At 37.3% G+C, this 18,821-nt stretch overlaps 1 protein-coding gene across 1 annotated transcript in view; it reads right to left on the bottom strand.

Moving 5' to 3' along the window:
• Nucleotides 1-18,821, bottom strand: part of CDH2 (cadherin 2) — a 126,769-nt gene that overhangs the window by 106,398 nt on the left and 1,550 nt on the right. Inside the window, exon 2 of the mRNA XM_026059175.1 lies at nucleotides 8,114-8,225. Coding sequence (XP_025914960.1) covers nucleotides 8,114-8,225 — 112 coding nt within the window. The remainder of the gene's footprint in view (nucleotides 1-8,113; nucleotides 8,226-18,821) is intronic.

The raw sequence follows: 18,821 nt of genomic DNA, 5'->3' as shown, positions 1-18,821 counted from the left end.
AAGTGTTTAAATACTGCTGGAATTTATCTCTATTTAGTATGGTAATACAGGGCATTTTTCTACAATATCAGTTCAATAGAATGCTCTAGTAATTGTGTCTTTTGGACTGTTAGAAAGATGACAAGTCAACAAAAGATGTATTGTAGCCTTTACAGAGAATTTGAATGCATAATTATATATACCATGTGTCTCACACTATGTTAACACGGACCTCCTCACCTGGCTTTTTGCTCCATGCATTCCAATATACTGGTGTGTGTGTGTGTGCGCGCGCAAGTTTAACATTGCTGCTGCAAGGTGATGAGAAATTTTTCTTCTATTATATGAATAAACCTTCCATATTTAAAGGCACTTTTGTCTGTTCTGGAGGGATTTTGCACAGCTTTGCAATGACCATTCTTCTCAGCTTCTCTTAGAATACAGGTCAGCCTTGGAAAACACTCCAAGTGTTCTAGTCATTCCAAGAGAAATAATGACCCTTGGAAATCAAGGCCGGATGGCATTAAAACAGACCTACGGGTGCACTAAATGGTGTCAGAAACAGTATAAAACTTGACCCAACTTCAGAGGCAGAAACAAACACCATCTTTGCCATCTCTTCTTGAGCCATGCCCAGAGTTTACTGGGGACAGATGACAATTCAGCTCTTAGAATTCTTATTTCTGCACGCTGAAAGGATACTCCATTTGAGATCCTCATAAATAATCAGCTGAATATGGGAAAAGGAATGCACTGAATAAATTAGTCCTTATCCCCAAGTAGATGCACCATAAACAGAAGTGAGTTATCAGAGATGAGCTAATTAACTAAGATAGTAATTTACACATCCCAGAACACTGTAACCATTCAGGACTCATAATTTCAACATAAGTGGATTCTCCTCTGTATCAAGAATGTATTTATAAGATGGTACACTGGAGACAGAGTGGGATTTCTTTTGCAGGTAATAAGGGTGAGTCAAGTTTCTTCTGCGGAAAAGGTGGACACAATAGTGCATTTAGGGTTTTTCAACTACAAAATACATTTCCACCTCTAATTCAGATATTCTACACAAAAAAAAAATGGTGCAAGTTTATAGGTTTCTTTCAGAATGGCTAGTTATCCAGAATTCAAGTAATAGATTCTTTGACACTGGATATACAAACCAGTTCAAATATTACATTCCATAACAGCTTTAGGGTTTACTGAGGGACAATGGAATTTCATTTCTGTAACAAGATACATTGGTAGTTTGCACACATCCAAAGCATGACTGAACTTCATTATTGATATTTATTCTCTCTGATGTTTTTCTCATTATATATGCTTTATATACAAGTTTGTTATGAGAAAATACCAACAATAAAGAATAGCTTAATATAAAATAATAAGATTGGTATCCTATGTAAATCAGATGTAGAAGTTTACAGAAATAAAGTTGAGAAAAAAGGAGTCACAATTTACATTTTTTACTGTGCTGTTCAATAAGGTGAACATATGTTTTAGGTATACTCTAGGATATATTCTATATTTAACTAAAAGTGGGGAAAAGGGGGTAAAAAACACAAAAAAYATCTTAAGAAAAGCAATCTCTCACTTTAGTAAAAGAAAGCTCTATTTTTCAGGGAACAAGTATCTGAGAATAAGTTAAGAGCTTCGTACATGAATAGACAACAAATTATAAAACAAGAACTGTAGTAGTGTAGTTAAAGCAAACAAATAGCTCTACCAATTCAAGATAGTAAGTTCAATACTGACACAGGAGAATTTATGATACTGTGGCTTAGGAAAAAGGACAAACAGTAGAGCAGTGGAAAAGATTGGCAGAAAAAGAATTAAAAAGGTGTCAGTGAGAACTGGAATACAACTGTTACAAAATACACCATCAGGCATAGCATCACCAAGTAACACGATTAAAATGTATTCAGCTTCACATGGAAGAGGCCAATAACAAACACGGTTAAATGTTAAGCAGGACTGGTGAGAAAATATAAATATATTCCCAAGATGAGTTTCTGAAAAAAATTTCTCACTCCCACTGAGGCTTAAAAGTCAAACTTGAAGGGTGTTTTTTGGAGGGTAGAGGGGATGGGTTTGCAGGAAGAGACTTTCAGGGGAAGGAAAAAAAAAAAAAAACATTTGGGAAGAATTGAAACAATTTTTTCAGCTTACCAGCAGCTCATAAGAGATCCCATCCATCTGAGATTCTTTGGCTGTCTGCCTGGAAGGAACTTGTCAACTTGTCTTTTTTCTTACGGCAATGAGACTTCAAACAAAGTGGTTACCATTTTGCTTTTTTTCCATGGAAGGAACAAATTTTTGTGGGGAAGTATTCATTCCCCCCTTAGAAAATACGATTCTGCTTAAAAGACTTCCCCCAGCTCTACTGTTAATGTGCACAGGAATATCAAAGAAGCCAGTGCATGCTACCATAGTAAGAATACAGTTATACAGAAGTTGGTTATAGCAGGGAATGAAATGTGCATTAAAGAAGAACTGCTGTCTCAAGTTTTAAGCATGATGATCTTTATAGATGGCATTTCATTCTTAGTTGACAATGCACATTTTTACAGATTGAATGATAATGCACAGAAGATAACACAAGCAGCAAAAGCAGCCTAGGGGCTTCGTCTGGGACAGACAGTGCCCATGTAACCTCCACTCCTTCATGAAGGAACAGCAGTGTCTTTTAAATGTCAGGTGATTTTAGACATCAATCTTGGGATTGATCTTCCCTAGCTTTGCCCACCTAAAAGTTAAGTGTCTAGTTTAAGACAGGCTTCTAGACTGCCTCACAGTCAAGAGAGAACAAACAGGCCCCTACAGGGAGCAATTTATCTCATACAAAGTTGAGTAGTTAAGACGGGTGAACTGCAGTCCTCAGCATCATGCAACTCTGGAGCATGCTGGAAGACAGGCTCTTCGTTCCCAAACTCTTCCAGTCTTCCCTCATCACAAGCGGCTCTTGGGAACCCTTCCACACGTACCCAGCGTTTTGCAATACACTGAATTAAGGACACTACACCTACTCCCACTAGCAAAGAAGCATGCAGATGACTTCAGGAACTTTTTCCCCAAAACTGTTGTAAGCAACAGGAGCAGAGCACAGAGCCAACAGCCTGCTGTCTTTCTCTCTCTCCATGCCCAGGCTGGTCCCATTATCAAACTACATGACCACAGAACATCAGCAGAGCTTGTTATCTCACACTAGGTGGCCTCCAAATCAGACACTGCAAAATTCTTTTCACACACATCTGTGCAGACCTACCCACAGATGATACCACAGGTGACAAGATATAGGAAGACACCAAATGCAGAGGAGAAACTAAAACACTGACCAACAGTGAACAAAAGGCAAAGCAAAATGATTGAGGTTGGGGAAATACTCTGCTTACTATCAGTTCTGTCACATAACCAGTAATAAGGCAGACAAAATCTTTCAAAGATATGAAAACACTAAAATAAATAATCAGATTAAGAACATGAAAGTTTAAGATATGGTTCTGCAAATAGTCATTCAAGTAATCTTACCTAGGTGAATGATTTTAATAGAAATGTGGTATTTATACCTGTACATATTTGAAGGATATAGAGCAAAGAATAGATAAACAGGGCAGACATACATATCAAATGGCCACAAGTATTTTTCCTGGATAAACTACAAAATTGTAATAAAACAGCACAATCAAGTGCACTAAATATCTTAGACAGCACTCCCTCCTTAACTGACCCTCCTCTTCTCCAAGTATTACACATTTTATGCATATATAGTTACCCCAGTGTGTGTTTGTTTGTTTAAGAAACAAGTTAACCTGAATTTAAATACACAGTAAGTACTTCTAGAGATCTGCCTCTRCACTGGGGTGGCTAGTGAGTAATTATTTGCATAGAAGATGTATAGAAAAATAAAGTTTGAATATTTAAATCTTAAAGTACTCAAGAAAGTACATTATTATTATTTTTTTTTAATGGAGTTTATAGTTGATTGGAGGCCCAAATAACTGCAGAGTTTTGTCAGGGACATGCACACCTTTTAGAGATACATGAAACTTCTTTTGTTTCAGAGATTTGCACTTTTTTTTCTTTACAGAAATGAATGTGCTGGTTCTTAACTCACTTAATGCCTTGGTAAAAACACCCTAATTCCATGGAAGTGACTGCTTACCAAGTGGAACAACATGTAAAACATTTTAAATACATTCAGAATTAGACCTATTGTATATTATTTATATGTGCTCAGTAACCTGACTATATTGCATCTTGAAGTCAGACTTGCCATGAATTTCAACTACAAACAGTAAAGTGGGGAGGTGGGGCATTTTACTAGTGTTATACTATAAAAAGATGTGCAAGATGAAGTGTAAGACATCATTTTTGATGAGTCTCCAAGGCCACAGCCAGTGAAGGCTTTAACAGTGGAACATGGGAGCAACAGGCATCAGAGACAGTATGCCAGGAGGCAGCAATAAGGTATTTCCTATAGTCTAAACTATCTCCTACACAGCTCAGTCACAATCCATTGAAGGAGTAGTTTCCAACTTTTTTTGTTGAGCCTTCCCAACACACCATATCTTTTCTCTACAAGGGACTCCTGTTCCCTCAGTTCCCCATCCTGAAACCAAAGACAGCTATCTTCTTTTCTTCTTTTCCCTTCTTTCCCTCACTTTGCATTAGTAAATATTTGGTTTTCTTTTCCCGTTTCTTAGTATTCTGCTTCACTGATTGTTCCACGTATAGTGACAAATGAGTACATGGATACCAACTGAGCACAGATAGTGGCCTCTCATGCCCTCATGAGAGAAAGCAGTAGAGGCTAACACACTAGCCATATGAATGAATGTACAAAGCCATAGTCAGAGACTTTTTTTTTTTTTTTTTTTTTTTAAAATGCAACATGAACAAGCCTGACTCTCCCCTGGAAAAAAAAACAAAAACACAACGCCTGAAGAAACGCAGAAACAAACAGAAAAGCAATCTCTCCAGAAAATATAGCATCATGAAGCATATGAATGTAACCCTGCCCCATACTCTAAGGCAACTATTTCTTATAGTAATACTTAAAAAAGTGATCTCCTATATTACTGCAACAACTGAAAGGCCCAGATCAACAAATCATTTAAGTCTAGTGTTATTTAAGTTTTAGCGAATTGAAGGCCTTAAAGGTGCTTGTCCCCCAGTGTGCAAGATAAAAGCAAATGAACATGACTACTATTAAACAACTGGTCATTTTCTCGGTCAGTATTTTAAAGAGTAATATGTAAGCAAAACATCAAGTCAGTTTTCAGATTATTTTGCAGCTGGCTGAGATAAAGCCTCTGTGCTTGTGGTATCAATGCACAAAACCAAAGAAAATTAAAGCTTTCACTTTAAATCACATAGAAAACCTGCAGTCTAAGCCTCGCTTCTGAATTCCTACTAGCATAAATGTGCAGTTAAGAGAGATGAGGCAAGTGAGATCAGAACCAGGCCCATAGCTTTCCTTAAGAAGCAAATGTCACACAACTATACTTATAGTGTCATCTGAATCTAATTTAATAACAAGAAAACAGGTTTTTGACAACAATAGTATCTCAAAATGACAGTATAATTAAATTTAAGTCAAAGCTATGCAATGATGGACTCTATGTTTATGTGTAAACAGCAAATTACATGCTTTTAAGCATGTCAGAATTTTCAAGAGAATTAACCATTGCAGTAATTCAACTGAGGAAATCGTGATAGAAAACAAACTCCCCCGGGTCATTTTTCAGCTAGTTCATATTATCTCATATGACGTAATACATACTCTATGCTTTGAACAGTTTTTCCCAATTCATACTTCTGTAGGATGCAATGCGTTTTAATACCATTCAAGGGCAAATCAACAGTATTGCTTCATTACTTCAAAGTTTTAAAGAGCAACAGAAGGGACTGTGCGACTATGATGAGTAATGAATAAGGAAGTGAGTCTTCCCTCCATACATCATTAGTTCAGAAACAGTTAAGGCTGGCCAGTCATTATCATCAGATCTGTGTGAGCAATGCCAWCACAGGATTAGTTGACAGTTCAGTATAGTTCCTAGTTGATGAAGAAAAAAAAAAAAAGAGAGAGAAGAGAGAGAGGCTGCAGAAGGGGCCTCCATTCCAAGAAGAGGACTTTCAGGCAACAGGACAAGCCTCAAAATCTGGGTGATCTCCTTTTCATGATTAACCAATAGCAGTACACTTAGCCAGTAGGAAATACTCAGTGCTTTCACGAGAGCAGTTTTGGAAAGCACTTGCCTTGGATTTTGAGATCTTTGTTATTGTTCCTGCCCCGTTCTCTGGGTTTGTACATCCCCTATCAAGCGAGCCCTCAGTGCTGATGACTATTGTAGGAATCTACACTTGAATCATATATTAACTCCCATTTTGTGGGAAAGTGAAGAAAATTCTTTCCTCTTCATTATTTTCTCAATTGGCAAAACATTTATTTTAATAAAGAACAGCTTATAAATTCATGTAATAAAACAAAGTCTGTGGTGGGCAGAATATACTTCCTTGAAATTAAACAGGAAAAGCTTTAATAACTCAAATTTAAATATGCTAAAGCTAATCAATTCATCCTGTATTCAAGTTTCCATTAGATTTCTAAAAAAGCACAAAACAGGTCTGTAAAATATAATTAAGGAGAAATACTGCTACATACAGCATGTAAAATCAAGACTACAGCTTTTATTTCATTTGTTTTGCAGACTCATTAAAATGTTTTTCTCATTTAAATGTCTTGATCTGTGTAACTGTATTTATATGTGAGACARGCAATGAATTAAATTAAATTAGTCCTTATTTAAGATGCATTTGAAACTGTCTAAAACTAATGTTCTTAGTCAGTTCCACGATTTCTGATTTAGGTGTGGGGCGGGGGGGAATCCACTGAGGTTAGGAGCTCATAAACCAGCCAAATTAATACATTTTTCAAGTGTTACACTTCCACAAACTTTTATACCAAATAATTGCTTGGGGAATCTAAGAAAGATTCAGAATACGTGCCTCTCTGTGTTCTACAGAGAACAGCTCTACTTCTGAAAAAGAAAGAAAGAAAGAAAAAAAGACAAGAGCAGTGAACCAAATTCCCACCCTGGTTGACCCTTGGGCCTGTGGAGAGATCTACTGACTTCACTGCATTCCACATGGACGCAAGGGCTTGCACTTGCGGAGCTTGCTGCTAGCTTGGGACTCTGTTAGCCTCATTCTGGGCACTATGCCATCCAGACATAGATATGTGTCATGGTGAAACAGAGGCACACCATCCAAGAGATAGCACTGGAATTACTCTGCCTCTCTTGGCAAGACTCCTCACAGTCCTCAGTACAGTGGTCACTGACCGAGGGCTCACGGGCCACAACTCTCGCATGCTGCTCCTTGTCCTGTGTCTTGCTTTTCACAGATGTCTCTCCTCAGGTTGCCAGAAAAAAGCAACGTATGTTGTTGTCTACAGTACAGTATTCACTCAGTACCACTGCCTGTGTAGAAGTTTGGGCCTTCCCTCCCCCCACCAAGGCAGGCATATAAGAAGCATATATACTAAACTCTCCATATAAGGCCAAAAGCTTGCTCCCAAACAGCTTGTGGGTAGCAAATTATATATATCCAGAGACAGAACTATGGCCCTTATCTTCCCATGTCACTTCCAGTTCCCTTAGACAGCTGAAGAACTACTACAGAAATAATCTCCACATTAATCTGAGCGCTAAGACTTAATGTAACCGCAGTACCTCCATGGGAGATGCAAAGTGGAAGGGGAATCTTCTCCTCCTTCTGATCACTCATACATGGGCTCTAATTAGAGACTGATGACATATGCATTGTCAAGATAGTAATAAAAACACACATCAGTGTGAACACTCTGCTGAGAATTAGAATTAGTGGACTAACATRGGAAGGCCTGCAAGACTATTTTCAAATTCCTGTCAATAGAGGTGAATGTGTTTTCATTAATGGCAACAGATTTTTCCCCAAGTCCTATGACACTGATCAAAAAATGATCATTGAACTGACTTTTTTTTTTCCCTGAAAGAGTACATCATATTTAAGTCAAGAATCAAAACACTCCAGCGTGATTTATGATTAAGGATAAAGGAAATGAAAATCAGAACATCTTTTATAACAATACCATTGAGAAGAGGTTGTCCTCCATGTACACTCCTTGATACAACGGCACTGTGAACATCTTCAGGAAATCCAGTCTTGCATGACATGTCTTCACAAGTTGCTTTTATTGGTGCCTGAAATACAAGATTAAATGTATGTAATATTTGCAACCCTCATTCACCAGAGAATCATTCCAGATGGCATACACTCGATTTTGCTGCTATCTTGTACAAACAGCTTCTTTGTTTCTAAATTTCTCCAATTAGAACTCCGAGGGAAAAGGGTTAATCTTTTTGATAACCGGAATGGAAGAAACAAATCCCACTYGTCTGGTAAGATCTAAATAATACACAATCTTGATTCTTCTAACAACTGAACATTTCAACTAAAACGGTCATCGAGATTGAAGTGGAATCATAGGGGGAACAAAAACATTCCTTCCTCTGGAAATAAATGTTGCACAAAACCAATCAGCAACTTTTTCATAGCTAGATATATTTGAGAGGGAAGACTTTAACCACTGATTTAAAATGTTTTACTTTGGGTACTTCTATGTGAGGTTGTACCAGTATGAGCAAATTAAGATAAAATACTACATTTGCAATAACTTAAGAAACAGAACTTATATTTGCATTAGCATTCAAACAGATACCATATAAAGTCAAATGTTTCCAATGCAACCCCCTTCTATTTCAAAGGAACCTTAAAAGGACAGAAGCTCATTATTAAATTTGCACAACAAGGCATGAGACTACCCACTGAAACTGTTTGTTCTCTCACTTGTTAAGAAAAGTTTTTCCTCAAATCACATATAGTTTTTAGAGTTTCATAAATGTCTTTTCATTAAAAAATATAGTATTTGGAAGTTTTTTGTTCTGCAGTGTTCCACGTTCAAAAGCCTTTTGATATCTAAGCTGGTTTCCAAGACAATTTGTTGCCCAGTTAATAAAAATCACATCCAATTTTCTGTGGCAAAGGACTAAGATTTCTTTTCAGTGGATTGTTTTTGTCTCATTTTAGTGCTGCACGAAACAACGGGCTAGCTTACATGTGGCTAAATGACCATATATGGCAAAACCCCTTTCACACTGTACAAGGCAAAGACCACCACCCTCGGCTGAGATATGTAAGCAGAAATCATAAGAGCCCTTGAATAATCTCACAAGCACCCACCCACTAAGTAAAGGCCTATCCATGTGTGCACCCAGATGTAGTATGATCTAGACTGGGCAACTTTGCTGCTCTATCATACCTAAATATGATCAAGATTCTTAAATTAGATTTTCCTTATTATTTTCCCAGAGGGGCTACCATCAAGTAGGCCTACTCAAAGCACATCTGCATACACTTGCAAGAACAAGCCCTAAAAGGGGGGGGGGGGGTGGAAGGATGGAGGAAGAGGACACAACAGTGTTACACCCATATATCATGCTTAATGACGATATAAGCATGCTTAACGAACAGAGTGCTTGCTCAGGATGTTGGACACTGAAGCCCTCAGCTCCTTGTTTGTGCAGTCTCTGCATAGTGGAGGAAGAACTCTCTCCATCACCTGCTGTGGTTGTGCCACTTATTTAAAAAGCYAAGGTTCATTGGGCCTAGAGGTTCAGCACTGCAACATTACACCTGCCCTCAGATCCAGCTGGGGGTTCAGCTGAGCTTGGTAAATTGTAGCCCATAATCCACAGCCTGACTGTGGGTTCGTCAACACTTTTCCGCTGACCTTTATCAAGCACACAAACATCTGTAATGGCTCTCTTTCTTAGCCCAGTCAAAACGGTTCAGATTAGCTTCAACGCTTTTAATTGTATGTCTTGTATAAACCAAATCCCTTTTTGGCTGAGCCAGGCTGGGGAGTGCTTATCCAAACCACCATGGTGGTAGATCTGAGAAGGCAGTGCACTCTGGTATGCAGCAGCCATAGCCAGCTGGAGGCACTCCAAGAGCAAGAGCTTTTTCACTGAAAGCTGTCGATGAAGCTGAATTTGCGATGAAGAGTAAAACTGCAGCAGCAAAAATATACTTGCCTTCACTCTGCTGTCTCTAATATGGGGCAGTAATCTCAGAGAAAGAGAGCATTACAGCAGACATGGGACAGTCGCATCTCAAATCACAAGGATTTCCTCACTCAACAGGGGCCAGAAACAGAAGTGTACACACTCCACTGAAATATATGTCCAAGCTCAGCATGACAACGCTTATTAGAATAACTTGATCACATATGTGAGGAGGGGCTTATAATGCATCCAGCTGCATTTAAACCAACCTGATCCTAAATAAGCAGTTCAAGAGGAAAAAAACAAAAAAACAAAAAAAAMCCCACAGAAATATAAACTCATGAGCATACTTCAGATTTATTTTTAGTAAGTTTACTGTCTACCTCCAGCTTACTATACTATCTGGGTAAGCACCTAGTAAGAGAACTTCTAATTATCAAGTGTCCAATTAACTTAATTTGTGGAGTGGGTTCCATTGTGACTTAAGTACTATGCAGGTCTCTCACCTGCGTACAACTACTTACATATTTTAAAATTTTTAGACTGGAACCTTAAAGAGAAAGCAAACACATAATGGAAGAGAGCAATAGTTTAAATTAGCAAGAGACTACGCTGCGCACAAAGCTAGAATTTGGATCTGCGGCCAAGCCTCAACACTCAATTTACATGTTGAGGGTTTTTCTTCTTCTTTTTTTTTTTTTTTTTTTTTTTTTTTTTAAGATAAAAAGGTGGTAAATCAAAAATAATTACGAATCCAATTACCTGTTTCCCCACCGTTAGTAATCAAATCACAGGTTTTACAAAGCTTACATAATTTGAAAAAAAAATAGTAAGACTTGTTTAAACTACTGTATAAAAGGTGACCTCAAAGCAAATGTGGATAGAAGAAAAAAAAATAGCCTTTCATAATATCCTAGAAACAAAAAAAGTCCTGGGTGGGCAACTGAGGAGATAACAGGATTTTAACAAGTGCACTGATGCGCCTGGGAATCTTTCAGCCTTTCCAACCATCTATATGTACTAAACAACTCTTATAAACTGAAACAATGCCCACTGAAACAAAGGCTTGGGGACATAAATAGAGAGCCTTCTTTATTCTTTCATTTGCAGCCATCAATTTTATCCAGAAACAAAAGACTGTACTCTGCTCTCCAAAAACAGTCCTTTGTTAAGATTGTTTGAGAATAAAAACACAAGGGAAGTAAGAATTCAAATTTTCAGCAATTCTTAATCACCCTGTGTTAAGCATTTTAAATTAAGTAAAAGTTGTAGCTTTAGACACTATGGGTCACATCTAGTTCAGTCTAGGAGTACTGCCAGACTTAAACCATTTTAACTCTCGTCAAAAAGAGGATGCTGAAATATTTTTATCCCCTTATCTTGGGCAAAAGGGGAAAGCTATTGAAGATTATGGGGCACGTTACTGTAATTTACAGGATTGTGTGTGATTAGTACAGTTCCCAAGATTATTTCAAACATAATATTACTTGCACATTCATCTACACAACATTACTAAAAAATTTCCTTTAAGATGGAAAGCAATTACCTTTGCTTGTGCCCATATAAAATCTACTTAATGGAGTTAAAAAGCTTTGAACAAGGTCAGCACTTGAAAAATTCTTCTGTGGAGTACTAACAGACTTTGCTAAGCAAGATCAAGAGTTACTACTGAATAACTATTTTGCTTTCCTGACCCCTTATAGCTTATTCAGTCATCTTAACTGTGCAAAATGAATACCAAACATTACCATCTCCAGGTGCTGAAGAACCATAACACCCAATCAAACGCAGTGTAAGACCAGGCAGATAAACTCAGTATTGTAGATCTGAGACTAAATGCTATAGGCAAACTGCAATCATGAAGGTATATGATGTAAATTAGAAGTCCTCTATACAGAATTGGCCTTGTTGATATACTTATGGCAGGTGAGCCTGCAGTGACGTACCCTGCTCCTCAATTACATTAGTTTTATATCTAGGTACCTCAGTATCCAGAAACCTGTGGTTTCATTTCAAGGCTGTATTTCTGCTCAGTTTTAAAAAAAATTGTTTAAAAACTTAATTTCAGAGTTTTAAAGGCCTCATGTTTATGTGTTTTTCTAAACAATACCAGTAAGACTCTTCAATCCATACACATTTCACACTTTTGAAAAGCTTGTGTATTAAGACAAGAATAAAACCAGCCATGAGTGTTTATAGTTCTAGATTAATCCCCCTTTCTCATTTGCATACACTATAAAAAGTAGCCAAACTTAAAACACAATTCTGTAAAGAAACATCTCTTTAAAAATGCAACCTTGCCACGTGACTGTAGGAACAATTTCATATCATAACACGCATACTAAATTTGCAGAATTGGGCTCTTAGAGTAAACACTGCTTTCAAACAGAGCGGGTCTAGTTCTGTCTGCATATGCCATACATCACTGGAGTTCACTAGTATCTATTAATCTGAAAAATCAAAGGCTGCTTTGTTTAGCAAGAGTGATCTGTAAGTTTGTTTAAAAAAGTAAGTAAACATTACCCAGTTTAATAGCTTTTTACAATTGATATTCGTTTTAAGTAATTTTTCTTGTTGAGAACCAACAGAAATACATCACTAAATTTAAAATGTTTTAAAGGATTTTAAAATCTGAAGAGTAAAGTATAAGCTTAAAGCAGGATTTTGCAAAAAGATTTGTTTCCATTTGAAACAATAACGTTGAACTTAGCTTTATTATGAAAAGCAATAATGCTTATAGTATCTGCAATTATCATCCCAGTACATGAAATACCTGTGTTCTGAAATCTGAAAACCTTCCAGCAACTCAACATCATGATGAGTCAAATTTTAAAGTTAGGCAGACAGATGTTTCCAAAAACCAAAACTAGAAGCATAATAAACTATAGAACTGGGAGAATAAGAAATGAAAATCTGAGCAGTTTCTCCTTTCATTGCTAAAATTGAGAAATTAAAAAAGAAAATAAGCATAACAAAAGAGAACTCTAGCATTAGATTTCTTAATATTGATTGTATCAAAATGCAAGGAAAATTGTTTTTAAAAGATTTTGAGTCTGGCAGCTTTCTTTTATACTGAAGGTGGCTTACTCCTGTAGGGATTTAAAGCCTAAGTAGTAAAATCAAAAGTGGAGGGATGTGCATCAGAGGAAATATCATACTGCACACTTGTAATTGGCCGCATTACAACTGCTAGTTGCCAATTCCTGCCAGCTCACAGGGCACTACTGTGTGAAGCTCTATATAAAGTCTTACATAATTATATGTATGACAGAGCAGAAACCGGGTATTTCAGGTCTCTCTCCTTAATAAGCAACATTAATTTACTATTGTGACAGTAATATTAAACTTAAGCACTGATCACAGTAACACTGTGACTGTGTTTAAAGATTTGGGTGTTTCCTCATTAATTTTAAAGACCAAAACTGTACCCAGTGTTCATCCACMACTTAGGTAAACTGGGATTGCTTCATCCACTTTGTTTTGTGTATATACATCATCTGACACAATGGGATATGCTGGACAAGGCAAGTCTTATTTTAGGACTGGAGCTTCTACTTACTACCATAATATAAATAATAGGCATATGAAAGATACTCTGCAGGATCACAGACACGGCTGTGGAATGCTTTAAGTTTCAGCATCTCTTTCTTAATCACTGACTTACTGCAAAGAAAAGCTGCAACAGTTTATACCTTCATGGTACTCATGACACTCACAGTACTCTACCAAGTATAGGAAACTGCAATTTGTTTTCAACCATGGTTTACAACTGGAGAAAAAGAAAAATGCCTTTCATTCAAGATTTTGTTCTGAAAGCAAAGAGCTTCCAAAGTCAGTACCAGACTAAGTCCTTCCTGAGGTCATTCATTTAGTTACCTCCATTTCAACAGTACCAGGATTGGTTTTGATTATGGTACTTTTAATTCTAATTAGTGCTCTACTTCATGAGCCACAAGATTTTAGATCAGAAAATGCAACTTCTCCAACCGACAGTTAAAACCTCACTTTCCCAAAATACCAGAATCTACAAATTTTATACTATCATCTGTTTGAAAATGAATTGCCTCAGACCACCACTGGTCACCATAGGTTACTACTTTACAATTTAGAGTCTCTCCCAAACCATGTTCAAACTCTCTTCCCTTAACCCCAAATATGAAATAAGGCCTCAGTTCACTTGCTTTACCATGATCAGAGATTGGCACAGCTAATACAATGCAAAGTTGTAATACAGTTTAAAATTTTCCCTTCCTGCAACCAGAACACGGAATGCTGCATCTTGTAAAATATTTGATTCTCCAGACACGCCATGGTTTCCATCAGAGAAAAAGAAGATCCTAAAATTTCAACAGGAAAAGCAAAACCTAATTGAGTTTCTCTAAGTCTAAAGCTGCATTTTTATACAACAACAAAAACTGTTTGACTATGCATCCTCATTTCTTTAAAAGATCAAACTTCCTCACTCTGATTTGGTATAGGGATTGCTCATGTTGGACATCTCTGCCCATAAAAACTGCTGCTAATGTACTGAGAGAGCTCTGTGCTGCTGACCTTCAGGAGAGGCTGCAAGGCCTGTTTATTTCCCTATATGGAAGGACTGTTGGGGGCTCACAAGATTTTAACTATGTCTTCAGCTACTGGTCCAGTAATTATATGCTAATTATAAGGAATAGGGGAGTCCCTAGAGGAGTCTGGTGGTATAAATATACTTTTTAAATATGTCAAGGAGTGCCTAGAGGAGAGGATAAACACACCCTTTAGAAATATGATACTTAATTAAATACACACATATTGACTAAAATCAAAAACTTTAAGCAAAAGGATTTGGCAGTGATATACCTGCCATCTCGGAAGCTGCACATCCTGTATCTGCTTTTGTAAGTCATTAAAAAAAAACCCAAAAACATAAACCCAGAAAGCCTAAAGCCTCTCCTTCTTTGTTCAGACAGAGCTCCCATGATCTTTCAGTAAGTACAGGATCAAATCAAATTATGAATCATGCAGATTAGGTTATAGACCTATCTACTGTTGCCACAACAAAGAAACGGCAAAGTGAAACGCAGCCTCACACCCAGATGCAAAGGATCCTTCTTGGGTCAGTCACAATCTACAAAGCGCGCTTGGACAAAGCACAAACTCTCCTTAAGCTCATCCCACAGGAAAGCACACCTTTTCTCCTAAAGTTCTCGCAGAACTCGCCTCGAGGTGTGCCAGTATTAACTCACTCAACCAGTGAGTCTCAGCTGAGTGGTAGGTGAAGAAAATTGCTATTATAAGTATGATTTTTATCACAGAAGACTACATATCCATTTAACTTTCATCACTCTTCATCCCTAAATTGTCTCATTACATCTCACACACTCACAACTAGTGTGACTGAGTTTGTGGAAGTGCACAGTACATTGAGTAAAGATACCACAGTTTCCTTCTGTGTTTTTTTAAAAAAAAAAAAAAAAAAAAAGTGATAAAAACCCCCAAACCTACGCATACCAGGAAACATCAGAGGTTGCAGATTCTTTGGGGAATTGACCCATGTTTTGTATGCGTACTTTGTTTAAAATAAATTCTTATCCTAATGGGAGCCCTGAAGAACTACTGGAACTATCACAAGTTTTTAAACCTGATACTTTTCTGTAAATGTTTGTTAGTAATAAAAGGAAAAGAAAAAGGGGGGGGGGCAGGGGTATGGGGAAAGAGGGAGAGAGAAGGAGATTAACTGGTAAATGATTCTCTGATCCAGGCAAGAAAAGCCATTCAATAGTTCCTTCTCTTTACCACATGACAAGAAGTCCCTTACGCAAGACCGTCCGCAATGAGTAAAAATAACTTTACTCACAACTTCCTCAGGCTATTTTAAAATATACACAGCATACTTCTATCACAGCTACATTTTTAGTCTTACAGTGTTCAGCTATTAAAGAAAATTAATAATTGAAATTATTGACATAAGTGTCATTGAAATTAATTAAGATCAGTCATGACAGTTCTTCCAGTGACATTTCTGGGAGTTCCTCCAATTTTGGGAGCAGAAAGAAAAACAATAGATGGGAAGGTTTGGAATACACATGTTCTACAAAACACTACTACAAAATAGTTCTAAAATATGATCATTCCAGGCAATATTTTAAAACAGATATCATAAAAATTATAAATGAAAGTTTAATTGACTTATATTTCTTTCAACCACATTAAGTCACATGCCTAGGTAGCAGCAGCACACACTAAAGGAGAGAGTAGGAGAAMAGAGAGTAAAAGGCTTTCCAGAAAACATGTAGTATTTATTAGAGTTGAAAATACAAAAATTAACAACGCAAGTTAACATATAGCTCTGTTATATCAACATCGCATACATTTTTGAGCTTCCAACTGCTCAGAGAATCAGACCTGGGTTCATATATAAAATTATTTTCTGTTTTGTCAACCAGTGATTTCAATTCCAAAAATTCATTGTCAACTTAAGTGATCTTATCTGTTCTGTAATAGATGTAAAAAGCAGTTAAAAGTGCTTTTCACAAATATATTTCAAAATAATATATCCAGTTTAATACCCAAAAAGAGATATTTCTGGTTTTTTTCAGTTTTGCTGTTATCTTAATTTTGAGAATGTCAGTGGTATCACTGTCACCTAGACCAGATAAGGAGCAGAGAGCTCTTTGCTGCAATATCCTGCCACATTTAATTTTTCAGATTGATTCTTTGAAGACAAAGCAAAACTATAACAGAAACATCCACAGCTGAATAGGCTGAGCCACTCACATAAGTCTTCTGTTCTGGGGCTTATGAAAGGTTTTATAAAATGCATTCAATTCACTTTCAAAGGGGTAACGATGCTGGAGTCCGATTAGTTAAAAGAAGAAACTCTCAAACTGACTTTTGTGCTTATGCAGTCACGTATTTGCTACATTATCTAAAATATACTGCTTACAAAAGATTAAGACATACACGTAGTGTCAGAGACAAAAGATGCTTTCACAAGAGGAAGTCTAACTGCCGCTTCCACAAAACACCCTGTTTGCATGTCTTACCCCTGACTCTTCTAGAGACCGCTGCTAGAGGTAAGAGAGCGGTTCAGCTGACAAGAAATTCAGTCACTGGATTCTCAGCTGAGGCAGCTAATGGGAATGTCACTTAAGGCAGTAGGTTTATCACAGGAATACATTTGCTAAGAACTGGAATAAGACCAAAACTGCCTGCAGAGAGTAATAACTTACATCCTCTGTCACCATAATTCGAATTCAAACCAGTCACCTACACACAAGAGACCCCATAACTGCATTATTATTTACTTGTTTCTGATTTAGAAAGAGAAACCATCCACGGAGTCATCCAATATACATTATACATTAAATATATGTTTAATGTGTGTATATATAAACATACACCTATACATTAAAAAAAGAAAGATTATTCCCTTTCCGAGCACTTAATTTCTATTCCCCTTTCCAGTTAATTTCTCAATATTAGTTTAATTCCTGTAAACATAAAGCTTATGCACAGCTTTCCTGTTATCTCCTCAATCTTGCTGTTATACCAGTTTCAAAACCAGTTGATGTTATGAACAGAAAGGCAAATCTCATTCCTTTTATCCTCTCTTCTGTCGGGCTTTCCACATAATACCTCCACACTCGTACTGATCTAGTTAATCAGCAAAACAAAGTGCAGTTTCCATTCTCCTGTGTGCCATGCATACTGCATATTGCCAAAAATAAACCCACAGAGATCTGACCTGCAATATGCTTCTAGTTATGATCTTTCAAGTAATGCCATAATGACTGCTTCTCTACCTTGCTGATGAATAACGAAGTGATCAGTAACTTTAGAAAATAAATGTAGATGACTTGTGTGTTGTGTAGACTTGGAGACACAAAAATGTAAGTAACAAAGGGTTCAACGTTTCAAAATAACCTCAAACAGACAACCTTCTACTAACCAGAAGTAGCAGGCATAATGACAGAAAAACAAAGTTAGCATTGCATCTAGCTTGCCAGGGTTCTCTGCAGTATGCATGAGAGAAAAGAAGCTTTTTAAATTTAAAGTGTTCTACAGACACAGGTCTATAAATCTGATTTCATACCTGAGTTCCAATTTTGTTACACACTATTAAAAATCAACCCTAACCTGATTTAATGTATACCCAAACAAGGGGGAAATTGGATTCCCCAACCGTAACATGCCACTGACACTGAGTGATACATAAAAGCAATAAGGCTAGTTCCTGTCCTTAATTCATAGTTTGTGCTTTAACTTCAAACCTGCCTGGGATAGAAAAAAAGATGGAATAAAAGCTTACTACATAATTTGTGCTTTACAGATTTATTAAGAGATAGGAAAACTAAACAGAACTGCAAGGACATACAATAAACAGCACATAAGGACAAAAAAAAAATGCATGTACAGGTCTGCCAAGACCAGAGTTTGGGGGGGGGGGGGAGGAAAGAAAGAAAATAAAGGGGGGGGGAGCAGAAGCCAAGCCAGCCCAAAAATCAGCCAGTACAAACAAGCCAATCTTTAAAGTGGCATATCAGAAGTTTGAGCAGGGTGGCGGGTTTCACACGGAAAAGACGCTCGCGCCCAGCCGCACACTCCCCCGTTACAACGGGCGGCCCTACGTCCTCTTAAGACTAAAGAGAAAATCCCCAGCTGCTGCGGATCAGTGTTTCAGCACCTTGCTCGCCTGGTGCAAGTCATCAGCCCCGCGAGCGGCTTAGAAACTGTGTAGGAGGAATCAGATGT

Source organism: Apteryx rowi, unplaced genomic scaffold (genome assembly GCF_003343035.1).
Source record: "Apteryx rowi isolate R43461 unplaced genomic scaffold, aptRow1 scaffold_153, whole genome shotgun sequence".
In the NCBI taxonomy this organism is placed as follows: Eukaryota; Metazoa; Chordata; class Aves; order Apterygiformes; family Apterygidae; genus Apteryx; species Apteryx rowi.
Note: the sequence above shows the minus strand (reverse complement) of the source record. Positions and strands in the feature narration are given on the sequence as shown.